Raw genomic sequence first — 18,691 nt, 5'->3', positions numbered from 1 at the left:
ATGACAGGTGAGCGTCTGAACTGTCAAAACGTTTACAAAGGACTTACCGGCATTGTTGTTGGGGTTCGGTTCGTTGTTAGGTGGGGGCTCGTTGATCATCTGTTGACTTGACATGATTTAAAAAATTGGAGTGGCTCGGAGTGACGTTCTAAAACTGAAACAAGTTAAACCATCAATTCAACTCAAACTGAGAGTCAGTCGGTTTTAAACAATTACTTGTCAAAAGTTACTTACCACTTTAAACCAAGTTCTAGTGGTTCACACTTGTGACAAAAAAGTCACAGTCTGAACCAACCTTTCACCTTGGTTTATGACGGATTGCACCAAAACGTATTTAAGGACACTCTAGCAACCATCTGAGTAGCGCTTAGAATGTCCTTAAAAATCATTTGCAACTTATTAAAGGTTTAGCTGTGCAAAACACTAAAAAATATAACCTTATAAATTGAAATTTATTAATACAATGCAAATAATCTTAGTTACTTCATTACAACTATATAAAATTACATATTTTTGCCTTATTAGTGTTTCCATTCTTCGTTTCCCTTTTTCTGTTATTGACCTTTTTGCGACAATTCTTTTTGTGAAAATAAGATTTTTGACCAATTTTCTAGATTAATTTTCAATTTTTTAAGTTTAGTAGTAAGTATTTAGGTTAAATTTATAATTGTAAACTAACTTTTCTAGTTTTTGGGTTAATTCTTAAAGTAATAATCTGAAAATCATCGTTAAAACTGCAAATTTGTCTTGCAAACAAAAAGTGGCTGCTAGCCTCTGTCGCCTCCAGGTATTTCGACTTCACTGCCCCCTCTACATTCTTGTTTCTCTCTCTCTCTCTCTCTCTTGTCATTACCTCTAACGTACTAGACAAAGATGGCCACTGGTGTATTTACAAGTGTCAAATGTCTATCTGTCAAACATATAACCTATAAATTTGTTTATGTCAGTGTTTAGTATTAGTTTAGTGTTTTTTTAATGAAAAACCTTGTTTTGTTGCGTAATTTCGGTTTAATTTAAGTTTGTTAATTGGTTTACTACGTTATAGAGGTAGGAAAATTGACGGTTTAGCTTTTGCAGTAACCTACGCAGTGTGGTACAACGTTAATTAAGAACATTCCCGGTGTAAGGTAGGTAACTGTATAAGTTGATTTAGTTGAACTGCGAAAATAGGTCAGAAAGTTGTATTTTTCCCTGAAAACTCACCTACTTGGTTTAGTGTCCCAGGACATACACACAAACACATGAATTTGGACGGTACAAAAACGATTTTCACAGAAACACAGTGCACTTGAATTTTAGTGACATTTTTTTTAGAGTCACGTCAGTGAAACTCTTAAGGTTAATCAGTTAGTTAAATGCTTCTGACCGGAACTATACAAAACCGGCAACAAGGTCCCTTTTGAACTGCAAAAACAACCCTTATTCAATATAAGTGAAAGTGAAAAGGCAGGTTGAAAAGAGATGAAAAACGACCCTGACCTACACAAACGAAGGGGGCGGATTGCAGTGGGGTAGGTGGAATGCAAGGGCCAATGTCAAGGGTTGGCAAAAAGGGCGCGCGCCCCTGACCGCGTCCAATTTCTTTTGAGAGGAGCATTTCCTGATTCCCGGCGTTGGTACGCTCATGGTGGTACCATTGGGACATAATAGATTGTAAAGCGTGCCTTATCTGCCCGGGAAACATGCCGAAATTGTCTGTTTTTAACACTTAATAATGTTGGTTTTTGGCTTAAGGGTTTCAATTTGGTTCCTTACGGGACTTTTTGGGCGTGGTAACAAAATGACGCTCTGAAGGTGGAAGAAACTGACAAGGTGAGAATACTTTGCCGCCATTTTCTAAAATGCACAAAAAACAACCAGCTTAACTGGTCATGTGATGACAAACTGTTGTTAAACTAGACAGTTGTTTTGAGGTAAATACACGGATCAGAAAACGGTGATGATTTGATGAATGATTTTTTAACTCATAAAGGTCTAAGATGGCGTTTTGTGACTATTAATGGTAAAGTAGGCTGTGCATTATATCATTTTGACGCTTCTGAACAAGTGTGCCGGGCAAATTCGACGTCACGATGACGTAATATGACAGTTGGCCAATGCGTTGTTTTGTTCAATTACGTCATCGTGACGTTTGATTTGCATCAAATGCACCGCCTACTTTGGTGCTATTCCGGCTGCTATCTGTAGCACAGAAATTCATTTTTGTTTATATTTGAAAAAGTATGCAATTTTCACATAAAACTAAATTTGCACGGGGAACAAGATAAAATTATAAAAATAGAGGTGTTCCGTTTGAAAAACTTGACTTTACAATCGACCTTGCTAAACACGAAAAAATACAAAAACCAAGGAAAAACAGTTTTCTGACATGCAAAAGTTTTTGGCCAAATTTTACATAAAAATGGTAAATATCTCAGAAACAAATACAAATAGGTATATGACTTATACATGAAATATGTCTGGAAATTGTCGTAGAATTCAAAAAATATACAGTGTGTTTTATTTAAAATAAGCGAGTAAGTGTCACCTTTGTGAAAATATTTTAGATTAACTGTATTGCCAAAATAGCAACTTAATTAAGACGAAATTATCTGTCACATTCAAAACTCTTGATTTTACACGCTCAATAATGTGGTTTAAATTTCGTTCTTTACAGAAAACGAAATGGCGCTCTGAAGATGAACGAAAGCCTAAGTGGTAATGTGATGACAAAATGACGCCCAAATTCACACTCTACACTGTTGTTTTAAGGTAAATATAACCAAAACCCAAAAAAATGGCGGATTACACCAACGTAATTAAGGCGAAATTAATAAGGTTTCAATTTGGTTCTTTACAGAACTTGAAGAAAACTTAATGGCGGTTTGAAGGTAAACAGACAGGATGAGTTGGCGCCATTTTGAACTACCTATTAGAAGTGTCCTAAACTACACACACAACAACAAGCCTAAGTGATAATGACAAAATGACGCTAGACAGTTTTAAGGTAAATATGGTCAAAAAAATGGTTGCACCAAAGTAATTAAGGCCAAACAGCTTTGCACCGATTTCCAAACAAAAACAGCAGAAAATTAAACTTTTTAAAGCGTTTCCCGAAGCGTAATCTAGCAATCAAGCTGACGCTGTTATCAGCCATTTTGCTTGCAAACGATTTAAGCAAAATGGACGCCACCCGGAAGAATGGCGTCAAACTGTTTACAAACAAAAGTGAAACGGTACTTTTTAAACGGTTCCTAGTAAACATTAAGAACTTTAGGTACGTTTTCAAAGTCAACCGAAGGGGATAATAAAGGGTGCGCGCCCTTGATCTATTGACAGTGACCGTGAATTTTCTGCGTATTGATTTCTATCATACTTGCATTCAATAGGGTTTGTCACTAGTTATTTAAAACCCCATTGGCCTGCAAGCGAACCGGATCTAAATCCAATCAATTTTTTTTATAAAAATCACAAAAACTTACCAATGAAAAATGCACTGGGCACGGAAAACTAACAAAAAAATAAAAGCGGTTAATCGGACTGTTTTCAGTGATTGACCGGGAGCCACTGAAGAGTTTCGCAAATTTTTGACGTACATTAAGGGACGCTGGCTATTTTGGCCACCCCCACCCCCTTAGCGGGGGCGCTGTTGCCACGTTTTGCTTTTCCGCGCTAAAATTCCGATTCCAAGTTCTGCCTATACAATCGTGTAGACTTGTAGAGTATAGAATTTCCTACAACTTTCGTTATTAATAAATAATGGAGCCACGCTGAGTCGGAAATGGAGTTTGGTCACTTTTTGCCTTGTAACTCCTTAAGGAGGCCCTAAAGGGTAATATCACCTTAATACAACCTTGTAGAGGATGAAATTTGCTACAACTTTAAGTTTGTACACTTTTTTGTAACTGTTGAAATAAACGGAGCTACGCCCAGTACAGGGTGTTCCTAGTTTGAAACATTATAATTGTAAATTTTGCTTGACAGTTTTATAAATATGTCAAGCATGTCAGTGTCAGTTGAAAAGTTTGACCACCAATCCTAGAAACACCCCTTTCACATTAGAACCACCCTGTATGTATATACATTGAATAAGTTGGATAGGTGGGAAAATTTAAAAATTATAACATAAACCAGTGGGCGGGACAAGGGTGGGGCAAAGTGACATGCGTCAGTCTGTCAAAAGTAACGTCACTTGGCAGTTGATCAGTAAAAGTGCTTCAATGTACTGGGTGGTTGTGGAACGTTTTTCGCGGGAAAAAAACTAAGTTTTCTCACTCTGTATCTTTTAGTAGAGAGTGTCCAGTCAAAAACTACGTCACTTACATTAGAAGTTCCTAAATTGTCCGCTAGATGGCGCGGTTGTATTTTTTGCGTTACTTTCCTAGTGGTACTATGAGAAATTTGGCAACCTTTACATTGAGCTTTGGCAATTTGGGGTAACAACCTTCGCTAGGTACAAAGGGCTGTAAAACTTTATTGCTACCCCGCAATAAACGCGACATTTCGTCAAAACTACAATTTGCATGGTTCTTGGTACCTTGACAATGGTCCGGCAATATTCTATTGTAATTTTTTGCAAATTTTCGAGCGAAAGGGACCTTTTAAGTAGGTCATTGGAAACAAAGAAAAGCGGTACTTGGGCAGTACACCTGGGTAAACTGAGCAAATAGTGAATCTTTTGTTCGGTGTTATCAGCGAAAACGGTTTGCTTTTTGCTAATCCTTTTGCTAGAATTTGCATGCTGTGTCAGTACCGGGAAATGAAGAAAAGAAATATTAATTTGGTACTAGTTCAGGCGTTAGAGGGGCAGTTCTATGAAAATTGTAATAAACTGTAACTAATTTGGTTATTTTCGTGGTACCACCAAGTAACTGCTTGTTGACCAGGTTTGTTGATTTTTTTTTAATCTCCTAGAAACGGTCACTCTATCCATGAAATTTTGACTGTAAGGTTATATGACACCCTGTACATTATTACGTCACTAGATTCAGCTTATCAAGGCCTACAATGTGCTGTCTAAAAAGTGTACAGTCCCTGAAATATACAGAGTGAAAGTTTCAACAGGAATTTGCACCAAAAGAAGTGTACTATTTGAAATGAGACATCTGTACATTATTACGTCATTAGATTCAGCTTTCCAAGGCCTACAATGTGCTGTACAAAAAATGTACAGTCCCTAACATATACAGAGTGAAAATTTCCACAGGAATTTGCACCAAACTGGTTGTTTGTGCTTTGAAAAGCCAGAAAGTGCACTATTTGAAATGGGACACTCTGTACGTTATTACGTCACTAGATTCAGCTTTTCAAGACCTACTATGTGCTGTACATAAAGTGTACAGTCCCTGAAATATACAGAGTGAGAGTTTCAACAGGAATTTGCTCCAAACTGAGTGTTTGTGCGTTGAAAAGCCAAAAAGAATTGAATTTCAAATGGAACACTCTGTACATTATTACGTCACTAGATTCAGCTTTTCAAAGCCTACTATGTGCTGTACATAAAGTGTACAGTCCCTGAAATATACAGGATAAAACTTTCAACTGAAAACTGTACCAAACTGGTTGTTTGTACCTTTAACAGCCAGAAAGTGCCCTATTTGAAATAGGACACTCTGTACATTATTACGTCACTAGATTCAGCTTTTCAAGGCTTACTATATGCTGTACAAAAAGTGTACAGTCCCTGAAATATACAGAGTGAAAGTTTCAACAGGAATTTGCACCAAACTGGTTGTTTGTGCTTTGAAAAGCCAAGAAGTGTACTATTTGAAATGGGACACTCTGTACATTATTACGTCACTAGATTCAGCTTTTCAAGACCTACTATGTGCTGTACAAAAGGTGTACAGTCCTTGAAATATACAGAGTGAGAGTTTCAACAGGAATTTGCACCAAACTGAGTGTTTGTGCGTTGAAAAGCCAAAAAGAATTGAATTTCAAATGGAACACTCTGTACATTATTACGTCACTAGATTCAGCTTTTCAAGACCTACAATGTGCTGTACAAAAAGTGTACAGTCCCTGAAATATACAGAGTGGAAGTTTTAACAGGAATTTGCACCAATCTGGTTGTTTGTGCGTTGAAAAGCCAAGAAGAATTGAATTTCAAATGGCACACTCTGTACATTATTACGTCACTAGATTCAGCTTTCCAAGGCCTACTTGGTGCTGTCTAAATAGTGTACAGTCCCTGAAATATACAGAGTGAAACTTTCAACTGAAAACTGTACCAAACTGGTTGTTTGTGCTTTGAAGAGCCAAGAAGAATTGAATTTGAAATGGGACACTCTGTACATTATTACGTCACTAGATTCAGCTTTCCAAGGCCTATTATGTGCTGTCTAAATAGTGTACAGTCCCTGAAATATACAGGATGAAACTTTCAACTGAAAACTGTACCAAACTGGTTGTTTGTACCTTTAACAGCCAGAAAGTGCCCTATTTGAAATGGGACACCCTGTACATTATTACGTCACTAGATTCAGCTTTTCAAGGCCTATTATGTGCTGTCTAAAAAGTCTACAGTCCCTGAAATATACAGAGTGAAACTTTCAACAGGAATTTGCACCAAACTGGTTGTTTGTGCGTTGAAAAGCCAAGAAGTGCACTATTTGAAATGGGACACTCTGTACATTATTACGTCACTAGATTCAGCTTTTCAAGGCCTACTATGTGCTGTACATAAAGTGTACAGTCCTTAAAATATACAGAGTGAAAATTTCAACAGGAATTTGCACCAAACTGGTTGGTTGTGCGTTCGAAAGCCAAAAAGTGCCCTATTTAAAGTGGAACACTCTGTATGTACCTTATTACGTCACTAAATTCAGCTTTCCAAGACCTACTATGTGCTGTACAAAAAGCGTCCAGTAGTTGTCAATATATACACGGTGAAAGTTTCTCTGAAAACATCGAGAATATTGTATACTTGCAGTACTGCCTGGCTACAACTAATTACTTCAACAGTACTAAAGTTCCCCGGTACTACTTTAGGTAAATAGAAAAAAAAATACCTGGTACCACCCTTTTTGCAAGCTCCTAAAAATCAATACTTATCGTGCAAGGTCACGGTACATGGTAACAGTTGCGTACCATAAGTTGGTACCAGAAAAATTCATAAAGCACGTCACGTTCGTGTACTTTTAGGTGCGAGAAAGAGAGTAATTTACCCTCGAATGGGGTGGTACTTTCGCCGACAAGAAGCGGCCCTTTTGTCCGTTGGAATTCTTCTCATTTACAGCCCGCTAATAAAGTACGGTACTTATGGTACTACCTGGCTTGTCGCGGGGTACATCAAAAAGGCGACGAGCCAATTCTCAGTGCCCGTCGGTTGTACCTTTGGCCATTGATTTTTTACAGGTGGTACCTGTAAAACTGTAATTATCAGGTACCACTGACTGACACAAATTTAAATACTGTTACTACATTCTATAAGGTTTTTTCCTTTAAAACTAGCGCACTTATTTGCACTTTTTATCTGGTACTACATTAAACAAGGTGGTACCATACCTACAAATTATTGAAAAGTAAGAGTGACACCCGGGGGGCAGAGCGCCCGCGAAAGTACCCCCCGCCGGTACCGCGGTGACTTTCTTGGGTACATCTGGTGCTGGTGGTTCGCGGTTCGCGAGTCGTACCACGACCGCGTGCCCAGCTCAATCCCTCCGTGCAGTTTTGTGGTTTTTTTTTGGTAGTACCACGACCAGACACAAGAGTAAGTTTTTTTTGATTAAATTTAAGGGTGACAGGAGAGTTTCGAGGGTGGTACCGGTCGTACTTTTTTCCCTTCTAAAAGCCTTGCTCAGTTTTGATTGCGCTTTAATGTGTGTTATTAAACTCAACAGTTTCCAGCTCTGATTATATCTTACAAGTACCTATTAGGTACTACCTTTCACTCATGAAAAACAGAAAAAAATGGCAGCAGCAAAAGCGAAAGCCATGCGATTTGATTAAATTTGAAATATTTTAAATTAATCGGAGCAGAAAGACGCATTTTGGCAATAATATCGCGGTTTTAGCTGGAAATCGACCCAAAACACTTCAGTAGGTTCGACAGTGTAGGAAATTTGGTTTGTCTTTGACTAAATGGTTATTTCAATTAGCACGCAGTGTACAACGGTAATTCAGAAAAACCATTTCAAACTGTCAAGAGTGTGTACTTAATTGAAGCAACTTCAGTGGGTGTGCAGTGTATAAAAGTTTTACATTCAAGCCTGATATTTTGATACTAAACCACTAAAGTCACTTCAAAGTGTCAGAAGTGTATAACAGCTAAATTAGTAACAAAAAGTGTCATTTCAACTGGTGTACGGTTTATATTTTGTATGATACACTGCTTGACATTTGAACTGTTCTAGAGTGTTTTCTGGTGCAATTTCTGGTCTGTCAATTGTCAGAACTGTCAAAAAAATTACACTGCTCAACAACTAAACTAAAGTGTTTTTTCACTCACAAATTGGTATACACTGTTGGTAGTCTGAAATAACAACGTAAACTGCTCACGTTATGAACTGCTTTTTCTGTACTAGCTAAAGTGTCAAAAATTAAATAAAAAGTTAAAATACACTGCTCGCTCTATGAATAGTTTTTTTACACTGTTCGTTATCTGGACTGTTAAAAAAATACACAAAAGTGCATACACACTGCTTAAAGTATGAACGATCTTATAAATGTAACCTGACAAAATAAAATGTTTTTTTTGTTCTTTTACACTGTTGTCAGACTGAAATGTTCGGGTAGATGGGAAAATTGTGAAAAACATTAAATTTAGGTTAAGTGGGAAATTTGAAATTTAGGTTAGGTTAGTTGGAAAGACGATAGAAAATATGCAGACAAAATTTGACTACTGGAAGACAATAAGAAGCTTCCCATTTTCAAAATATAAAAGGCTTCCAAACTTCAATTTGAACAAGTTCCTTCATTCAAATGCTTACAGTGTTGATATAACCACTCAGAGTCATAAAACTACCTTCCAGGTAGCATTTTTGACTACTCAAAGACAGAAAGAAGCTTTCAAGCTTCAATTTGACAATTTCTACTTCTTAAAATGATTCCAGTATTCATATGATTACTCAAAGTCTTTACGAAGGCTTTCAGGCAGCATTTTTGAATATTCAAACACAATAAGAAGCCTTCCGGTATTAATTTGACTACTGGAAGACAGTAAGAAGCTTCTTGTTTCCAGTAAAAGGCTTTCTAGCTTTAATTTGACAATTCTTACCTCTTAAAATGCTTACAGTATGATTATGACAACTCAGAATCTTTAGGAAGGCTTCCAAGCTGCAGTTTTGACTATTTAAAGACACAAAGAAGCCTCCCAGTATTAATTTAACTACTGGAACACAGTAAGAAGCTTCTTGTCTTTAATAAAAAGCTTTCAAGCGTCAATCTGACAATTTCTACCCATTAAAATGCTTACAGTATTCATATGATTACTCAAAGTCTTTAGGAAGGTTTTCTGACAGCATTTTTGAATATTCAAAGACAGAAAGAAGCTTTCCAGTATTAATTTGACTACTGGAAAACAATAAGAAGCTTCCTGTCTTTAGTAAAAGACTTTCAAGCTTAAATTTGACAATTTCTACCTCTTAAAATGATTCCAGTATTCATATGATTACTCAAAGTCTTTACGAAGGCTTTCAGGCAGCATTTTTGAATATTCAAACACAATAAGAAGCCTTCCGGTATTAATTTGACTACTGGAAGACAGTAAGAAGCTTCTTGTTTCCAGTAAAAGGCTTTCTATACATTAAAATGCTTACAGTATTCATATGATTACTCAAAGTCTTTAGGAAGATTTTCTGACAGCATTTTTGAATATTCAAAGACAAAAAGAAGCCTTTCGGTATGAATTTGACTACTGGAAGACTATAAGACGCTTCCTGCCTTTAATAAAAGACTTTCAAGCTTCATTTTGACAATTTCCCTGATTAAAATGCTTACAGTATTAATATAACCACTGAGAGTCATTAGAACACCTTCCAGGTAGCATTTTTGACTATTCAAAGACAGAAAGAAGCTTTCCAATATTAATTTGACTACTGGAAGACAATAAGAAGCTTCCTGTCTTTAATAAAAGGCTTCTAAGCTTCAATTTGACATTTTCTACCCATTAAAATGCTTACAGTATGACAACTGAGAGTGTTCAGGATGAGCATTTTTGACTATTGAAAACAGTAAGAAGCTTCCTGTCTTCCGCCAAAGCCTTCAAACTTCAATTTGACAGTCATCAGCAGTACAGCTGACTTGTTGAGTTGTAAATGTCAAAATTATGCTTCCTCACTTTTTTTTACAAACTTGACAACAAAGCTGACAAACTGTCATTTGTGTGATCTGTCAGACCATCATACTAATTAGCATTGGCTGCGTTCAGAACTGACACATTAGAAATCACGTGACACTGTAGCTGAAAAGGGTTTCTGCACACTGCTCAACTGTTGAAGTGTGCGATAACGACTGCTCATTAAATGAATAAGTGTTCTCAAATACAGGAACAAATCTTGATGTAAACTACTCGAACGTTGAAGTGAACTAACAATATGAAAGTGCCAATTTAGTGCGGAATGTACGGCTGATCTAGGGCAAACTGGTACTACAGAAACAATCAATCTGAATAAATGCATGGCAAAATCGTAAGAAACGACGTAAAATCAGATAGTTTTGCACGCGTTTTGGGTTAATAACCGAGAGGCGTTTTCTATGTACCAGAAACCGGAAAAAAAAAACCGAAAAGGAGAGTTGAATAACGCTCGTTAGCCGACTTATTGACCGGAGAATGCGCCTGTGGATTTTTTCGTGGGTACGGACGCAGGCGCGTGCGTCTTGCGCAATTAAAACAATCGGTTTATAGGAATGTGCATCACACTCGGTAATTGCGAAATTATCTGGTTTCATTCTAAACACCGAAAAAGTGAAATTCGTCCGAAAGCGAACGCTAAACAGCTGACGGACGCCCGTAAAATCGCAATTTCCATGTGTGAGCGTTTTAAGGTTATGTGATAGAAATTCACGAGGCGTTCAAGTGCGGCATGTTTCCGAGAAGGTGGCTCGTCATGCTTTCGTGCTCGTAGAAATTTCCATTGTTAACACTTCAAGTTGCACGCAGTGTATTTGATCAGTTGATTGATGATCACCCGGATGTACTCCAGACAATTCAGCCATTTTGTTTTTGCGGTGCTTTGACAGCTGTCATGTCGATTGTCAATTTTGGTTCTAACCTTAAAACTGAATTTTTGACAGCTGTTTGACGTTGACGTTATACTGATTGTAGTAAAACCGTTATTTTCAAAAATAACTCAACCAATTAAAAAATACAAATTTTGGAAAAATTGTCTCCTTAACCGACTGTGTCAAGTCTAAAAATCAAGGCTGTAACCTTAAAACTGAATTTTTGACAGCTGTTTGAAACTGACGTTTCACTGATACAGCCATTTTGAAAACTTACATACAAAATGCAATTACAATTTTCACCCTAACCTCAAAATTTCTATTGTAAGGTTATAATTTGGAAAGTTTCAACCTTTCTTTCACTGTACCCAAATTTGACAGGTGATAATAATCAACTTTAGACGTTTTTTGTAGACTTTTTGCAGTAAACGGTGTTGGTAACCGGTTTAATTATCGTCACAAATTTGACAGCTGTCATTTTACTAGGACGTCAAATTTTTTGCCACAAGATGGCTGCCAAGTATTGACTAGTATCCCCTTGAGGTTATGCAAAAGATTTTCTGTTTCAAAATTTTAATTAACTATCATGAAATTGGTTGTTTTGAGATTAAAATTTTTAAAGTTGGCTGAATTGACTGGTGGCCTTTCCACCCAACCTAACCTAAGTTTTCTCCTCAAATTGAAAGAAATAGAGAGCCGAATGAATAAAATTTCCACTTGCGGTAAAAGGAAAGTGGAGTCTGCATACTGCCCTAAAAGTTGTAGATTTCAGGTTAGAACCTTCAAACTTGGGACAGTTGACTAGCACCCCTTTGAGGTAATACTTTTTTCTTTTCCAGAACTTTTTCCTGTTAAATTGAGTGAAATATTGTAGTTTGAGTGTTAAAACGAGCTGAAAAAAATATTTACAGTTTTAAGGCCACAAATACAAAGTTTAGCGCAATTGACTAGTGGCCTTTTAAGGTTAGGTAGGACTTTAACCAAATCTGACAGCTGTCACTATGGAATGACACTCATTACAGCTGTCATTTTTAGATTGACAGAAAAGTGACACAAATGGCTACCAAAACGAGCTGAAATATTCAGAGTTAGTAATGACAGTTTTCAGGAAAAACTTTGAAAGTTTGTCGCAATTGACTAGTGGCGTTTAAAGGTTAGGTAGGACTTTAATCAAATCTGACAGCTGTCACTATGGAATGACACTCATTACAGCTGTCATTTTTTAGAATGACAGAAGAGTGACACAAATGGCTACCAAAACGAGCTGAAATATTCAAAGTTAGTAATGAAGGTTTTCAGGAAAAACTTTAAAAGTTTGGCGCAATTGACTAGTGGCGTTTAAAGGTTAGGTAGGACTTTAACCAAATCTGGCAGCTGTCACTATGGAATGACACTCATTACAGCTGTCATTTTTTAGAATGACAGAAGAGTGACACAAATGGCTACCAAAACGAGCTGAAATATTCAGAGTTAGTAATGACAGTTTTCAGGAAAAACTTTGAAAGTTTGGCGCAATTGACTAGTGGCGTTTAAAGGTTAGGTAGGACTTTAACCAAATCTGACAGCTGTCACTATGGAATGACACTCATTACTGCTGTCATTTTTTGTATAACAGAAGAGTGACATTGTCAAATCCAAAATGGCTACCAAAACGAGTTGAAATATTCAGAGTTAGCGATGACAGTTTTCAGGCAACAACTTAAGTTTGGCGCAATTGACTAGTGGCGTTTAAAGGTTAGGTAGGACTTTAACCAAATCTGACAGCTGTCACTATGGAATGACACTCATTACAGCTGTCATTTTTTAGAATGACAGAAGAGTGACAGAAATGGCTACCAAAACGAGCTGAAATATTCAAAGTTAGCGATGACAGTTTTCAGGCAACAACTTAAGTTTGGCGCAATTGACTAGTGGCGTTTAAAGGTTAGGTAGGACTTTAACCAAATCTGACAGCTGTCACTATGGAATGACACTCATTACTGCTGTCATTTTTTGTATAACAGAAGAGTGACATTGTCAAATCCAAAATGGCTACCAAAACGAGTTGAAATATTCAGAGTTAGCGATGACAGTTTTCAGGCAACAACTTAAGTTTGGCGCAATTGACTAGTGGCCTTTTAAGGTTAGGTTGATCTGTAAACAAATCTGACAGCTGTCACAATGGAATGACTCATTTTTAGAATGACATTGTCAAATCCAAAATGGCTATCAAACTTGATAGTTTTGACATTTAAATTTGACAGTAAAAATCCTTGATCTTCCTGGTTAACGGATGCTCCCTAGATGAGTCAGTCAATAACTAAGGTCACATTCTGACCGGATTCGAAAATGTTACAGCCGCACAATGCGTCGCTCAGACCTTGCTTTCTAGGCATCGTCGAAAATAGCGAGGTCGCTTGATGATAAATGCACGCCCAAAACGTCGGCCATACATATGACCGGTTGCATAACCTACGAACGAAAAAAAAAATGGAAAATAAATAAATCGTTGATTGGGGCCACTTTCGATGCCGAAAGAATTGGAGAAAGTGCTCGCAGGTGCTGATAAACTGGTCATTGTGTAATAAAGGATTTTTTCTCGGGCAATGTGACATTTCAACTGGTTATCTGTGTGTAATTTAAATTCAGTGATTAAAAAAGGTCACTTCAAACGTCGACCAGTTTAGGTGTGAAGCTGCAGATGCGTTTAAAACATTCCTTAAGTTGCACGTAATACGTAATCAAAGCGTAATAAATGATTGCATATGCGAGAATGACCATTCTTCTGCAACAACTTATCTAACTGGTGTTAGTTTCTTCCTCGTTCTTTTACTCTAACCTAATAACACACTTTACATATTAATTCAACCGGATTTACAGCTGAAACAATTCAAATTTTAGGTTAGAGTCGTGACTGTCACAGTTGTCTGTGGTTATGTCAAATTTGACAGCTGTCACTAGTCAACGACAAAAGGTCTGAATTAAATCTAGCGCAACACTGCTTTATAGCGTAACCGCGCCAAAACTTGACAGCTGTCACTTTACAATACCAAATGGATTTTTCTAAGTTGGCTGCTAAATGAAATTTTTTGCACTGTCTGGGGAAAATTATTAACTATTCCGACATTTGACAGCTGTCACTTTTAGTTGATCACACCGCGCAAACTTTTCATGGTGTGAGCAGTGTACGAAACCACTTATGACCCAAAGAGAGAGTGTACTTTCAATTTGCAGTCAGTCTAAAATTTTGATGGATTTTCTTTGTCACGTGACTGTTTGGCGGTTCTCGGTCACGCCACCCTTTTTCTTAATTTTTTTAATTTAATAATTTTTGCAGTTTTAGCTGAACAGTTTGATTATGAAAATGTCACATGTCAGACGATATAAACAATTTGGCAACGTTGCTAATCATATACAAGTTCTTTTACGAGAAATCAGTCAGTTTGGCAGCACTGAAAATATTTGACACTAAATTAGGAAAATGGTCAGTTTGGCAACGTTGCTGAAATGTACATACTGCTTTTTTATGATTTATTGTAAGAAAAGTGTCAATTTAGCAACATTACAAAAAATTGGTAATAAATTACGAAAATTAACAGTTTGGCAACATTGGCAAACTTTGGATATTAATTTGAAAAAATGGTCAGCTTGGCAACAATGCTGAAATGTAAATACTGCTTTTATAGGATTTGTTTTACTGAAAGTGTCAATTTGGCAACATTGCAAAAAGTTGGTACTAAATTACAAAAAGTTTGACAACATTAGTAAAATTTGCTTATTGAATTTAATAAATTGTCACATTGACAACGTTGCTGAAATGTAAATACTGCTTTTTTATGATTTATTGTAAGAAAAGTGTCAATTTAGCAACATTACAAAAAATTGGTAATAAATTACGAAAATTAACAGTTTGGCAACATTGGCAAACTTTGGATATTAATTTGAAAAAATGGTCAGCTTGGCAACATTGCTGAAATGTAAATACTGCTTTTATAGGATTTGTTTTACTGAAAGTGTCAATTTGGCAACATTGCAAAAAGTTTGACAACATTAGTAAAATTTGCTTATTGAATTTAATAAATTGTCACATTGACAACGTTGCTGAAATGTAAATACTGATTTTTTTTAGAAAAAGTGTTAATTTGGTAACATCGCAAAGCATTGGTACTAAATTACGAAAATTAATAGTTTGGCAACGTTGTCAAACTTGGGGCACTAAATTAGGAATCTGGTCAGTTTGGCAACGTTGCTGAAATGGTAAATTTTGATTTGTTTTAAAAAGGTGTCAATTTTGCAACACTGCAAAAGTCTGGTACTGAATTAGAAAAATTAACAGTTTGACAACGTCACTGAAATGTAAATATTAATTATTTTAGAAAAAATGTCAACAAAACATTGCAATGATTTAATATTAAATTAGAAAAATGATCAGTTTGGCAACGTTGCTAAAATATCAGTGATGGTAAGAAATTTTAGTAAAAATGCCAATTTCCAAGTCACGTGACAGTTTTTCCACATTTTCACTTCACATTTCGTTTCTGGCAATTTGAGTTTTTGTGTCAAATCAAGTGACATTTGACGTTTCTGTTCCAGAATGAAGTTCTATCTAGCCACGGCCCTAGTGGCGTTGTACATAACCTCAACAGCTACCGAACCGCAAGCAGTGACCGCAGGTCTCCCAGGTTACACCCAATTACGGGCCGAGCAAATTCGTTATTTGCAGCACAAAGGTTTCGGAGCCACCCAGAAAACGTTCCGCCCAACAACCGTAAGTTTTTGCACTGTTTTAAGCTAAGCGAGCTGGTTAAAGCGCCCACTTGCCAGGCCGCTTACGAAGAAGAAGAAGAATACGACGAACAGGACAACCTATCGCCCGAACAGTCGCAGGATAGGCAACCCACTTACGCGTATCCGACGGCAGCGCCCAAAACCGGTTACTACGCAGCTGTCACTCCTAAAGGTTACGCAAAACAGGAACCCAAGCCGCAAGCGCAGCAGTATCGGCGAGCTGGAGAGAAGATTTCTGTAAGTGTTACCATTGCAGAACTAGCCTGAATATAGTCGCACTTTATTGCAGCAATCCAACAACCGTTTAGAAGAAGAGGAAGAAGAAGAAAAGGAAGAGCCCGACAGACTAACGTTGCTATTGCCACAGTCAAAGTTTCAATGCGCAGGCAAAAAAACCGGTTACTACGCCGACGAGGATTTGGGCTGTGAAGTGTTTCACTATTGCCACGACAACGCCCGACACTCTTGGATTTGCCCCGCAGGGTTTACCTTCCACCAGGTTTGTTAACCCTCCAGTCCACATGGTGAAACTAACCCTCAGTTTTTTTCCAGATCCAACTGATTTGCATGCCACCTAGCGGCGACAACATCTGCGACAAGTCATCAGACTACCACTTTGTCAACGACTACCTCTACAAACCGGTCAATCTGGAAGAGTACCAACAACGACCAAACACCAGCTTAAGGTACTCTGACCGGTACTTCCCCGACTCGTACAGGCCAAGGTACGACGATGAAGACGAGGAAGCCCGACCGGTACACAGACAACATTCAGTAAGTGACACACTGTCAGTCAGCAGTCACTTGTCAAACGAGACATTTGCAGGTTAGGGTGTCGAATGCGCCGCGCTATCAGGCCGCTCCAGTACAGTCCACGACGTTTCGACCTCAATCGCAGCTCGGTCAGGTTTTTAGGTCGCCCGAAGAGATCAACATCAGTTTACAGCAGAGGAGACCTGCGCAGTACACCACAGCCAAATACGTGGACGCGTACGACCAATAATTTTGTTGTATACAATGTAAATAACTTATTTCGCTTCTAAGTTTGTAATTTAATAAGTTTTTCCAGTTTTTTTTTTCTATTTTTTAAAAAAAATTAATAAATTGTAAGTGTTGTGGAATTTGTTTCAGTCATCAGTTTGGGGTACGGCATTCGGCACAATGATATGAAGATTGAAGAGAAAAGTATTGTAAATTTCAAGAGGGTAGTTAACGCCAGAAATAAACAAAGAAGATTTGAATGTTTTATTGTCAAGAAAGAAATAAAAGAAGAAGAATTCTCTGCTACTTAACACTGTCAAGAATAAGATTATGCTTTTTTCCATGTAAGTAAAGCTTATATTTACTTTCAATCAATATCTGTCCTTACAGGAAATTACAGTACTAACGCACTGTTTTAAGCGGAAATTGAATTTAGCAAATTTTCAACGTTTAAACTAATTTTTAAAGTCACAGATTTTGACAAGTGTCAACTGGTCTTTACACTGTTGCAAGCTCAATATTGCATTAGGAACGTCACGTGACATGGCTTTTACAATTTCAGCTTTACAACTGTCTGTAAGTTTAATTTATCAAATTTTCAATGTCACGTGACCGATTTTGAGTTTTACAGTGTTGCATCACAAAATTTCTAGTTTTTAGCATTGGCAATTATCGAAAATTCCCTTATACAGTAATGATTTGATTCAATCGAATTTGGACCATAAAGTCCATACGTAAATCAATTTGGTGATTTAACTAAACTACGCCACTGACTTCAAACGATCCCAGTGTGTATATTTTTAAATTTTTATGCAAATAAGGTCTATTTTAGTTTGCTAATAAAATTCTGTTGTATGGCCAATTCCGTTATGATAGTTTTAGATGAATTTGTACCGTAACGACAATTTTTTTTTATGACGTCAACGATTTTTTATTAATTTACTTCCACCACGCCATTTGTAGTAGTAGTAGTACAGTTTTAGAAGAAAGCTCCTTCACCATAAAGTCAAGTTTCGATTTGATTATAAGAACTACTAAAAATAGCGGTCGCCAACTGTCAAGAAGATTGAGGGCGATCATTACGGAAAGTTTTAACTTTTTTTCCTGGCAGCCGTAAAAAGACTTGTAAACGCGGTTCGATGGCAAAAAGCAACCACCAACGTCGACTGACAAGCCAATAAAAACCCAATTAAACGTTTAATCGGGCGTTTTCGACCGAAAAAACCTCATTAATTCCGCTCGTAAATACGTCCCCCGATCGTTATTAAGCAGCGGTTATATAACAATTGTTAATAACATTGTGAGTCCGAGCAACGAAAACAACCAAATTTGCAAGTCAAAATAAGCTTTTAAACCCGAAAAAGAAAAAAATTACGACTCTCCTTAACCGACAATATATAGTTGGTATACAGGGTGATGCACACTGCAACCAGACTATGTTGGATCAGTTTGTCAACTTAAAGTTAAATTACCAAAAAGTAACCGTAAAAACACAAACCAGCGCACTCTGTATACTACCTCCCACTCTACCCAAATAATGAGGTTAAAGTTAATTGAACCACCCTGTATGTATACACACCAGCCTGCTCGGATATAATATGCAAATTTGACTGAGAAACCTGAAAACTAGAAGGCTTACCTGAATTTGCGGTTTAGTCTATAACGGTTTGGTTTTTAAGCAACCAACACTTAAAATATGTAAAAACACGACTACATACAGAAAAATAAGACGACACGAAAACACGGAACAGTACTGGCAGAAACTGCTAGTACCAAAACGGATTTTAAAGGGCAAAAAATG

At 37.1% G+C, this 18,691-nt stretch overlaps 2 protein-coding genes across 6 annotated transcripts in view; one reads left to right on the top strand and one right to left on the bottom strand.

Moving 5' to 3' along the window:
* The window catches only part of LOC145728902 (uncharacterized), a 24,016-nt gene extending 6,991 nt beyond the window's left edge, over positions 1 to 17,025 (top strand). Inside the window, exons 1-8 of one of the 4 annotated variants that reach the window (XM_081979440.1) lie at positions 999 to 1,127; positions 2,657 to 2,751; positions 2,840 to 2,986; positions 15,715 to 15,889; positions 15,946 to 16,146; positions 16,199 to 16,408; positions 16,462 to 16,683; positions 16,736 to 17,025. In XM_081979440.1, the coding sequence (XP_081835566.1) occupies positions 15,716 to 15,889; positions 15,946 to 16,146; positions 16,199 to 16,408; positions 16,462 to 16,683; positions 16,736 to 16,912 (984 nt within the window). In that variant the 5' untranslated portion in view covers positions 999 to 1,127; positions 2,657 to 2,751; positions 2,840 to 2,986; position 15,715 and the 3' untranslated portion in view covers positions 16,913 to 17,025. Of the gene's footprint in view, positions 1 to 998; positions 1,128 to 2,656; positions 2,752 to 2,839; positions 2,987 to 7,532; positions 7,691 to 15,714; positions 15,890 to 15,945; positions 16,147 to 16,198; positions 16,409 to 16,461; positions 16,684 to 16,735 lie in introns of those variants that run through there. The other 3 variants (XM_081979439.1, XM_081979438.1, XM_081979441.1) reach the window with 3 other exon arrangements.
* Positions 1 to 18,691, bottom strand: part of LOC145728892 (protein lin-41-like) — a 27,060-nt gene extending 8,369 nt beyond the window's left edge. Inside the window, exons 1-2 of one of the 2 annotated variants that reach the window (XM_081979419.1) lie at positions 18,530 to 18,691; positions 48 to 154 (exon numbers count right to left, since the gene is read on the bottom strand). In XM_081979419.1, coding sequence (XP_081835545.1) covers positions 48 to 114 — 67 coding nt within the window. In that variant the 5' untranslated portion in view covers positions 115 to 154; positions 18,530 to 18,691. Of the gene's footprint in view, positions 1 to 47; positions 155 to 1,203; positions 1,537 to 18,529 lie in introns of those variants that run through there. The other variant, XM_081979421.1, reaches the window with a different exon arrangement.

The sequence above is a fragment of the Ips typographus genome, linkage group LG5 (genome assembly GCF_016097725.1).
Source record: "Ips typographus isolate SLU linkage group LG5, UJ_Ityp_2.0, whole genome shotgun sequence".
Lineage (NCBI taxonomy): Eukaryota > Metazoa > Arthropoda > Insecta > Coleoptera > Curculionidae > Ips > Ips typographus.
This window is presented reverse-complemented; position numbering and strand designations above follow the sequence as displayed.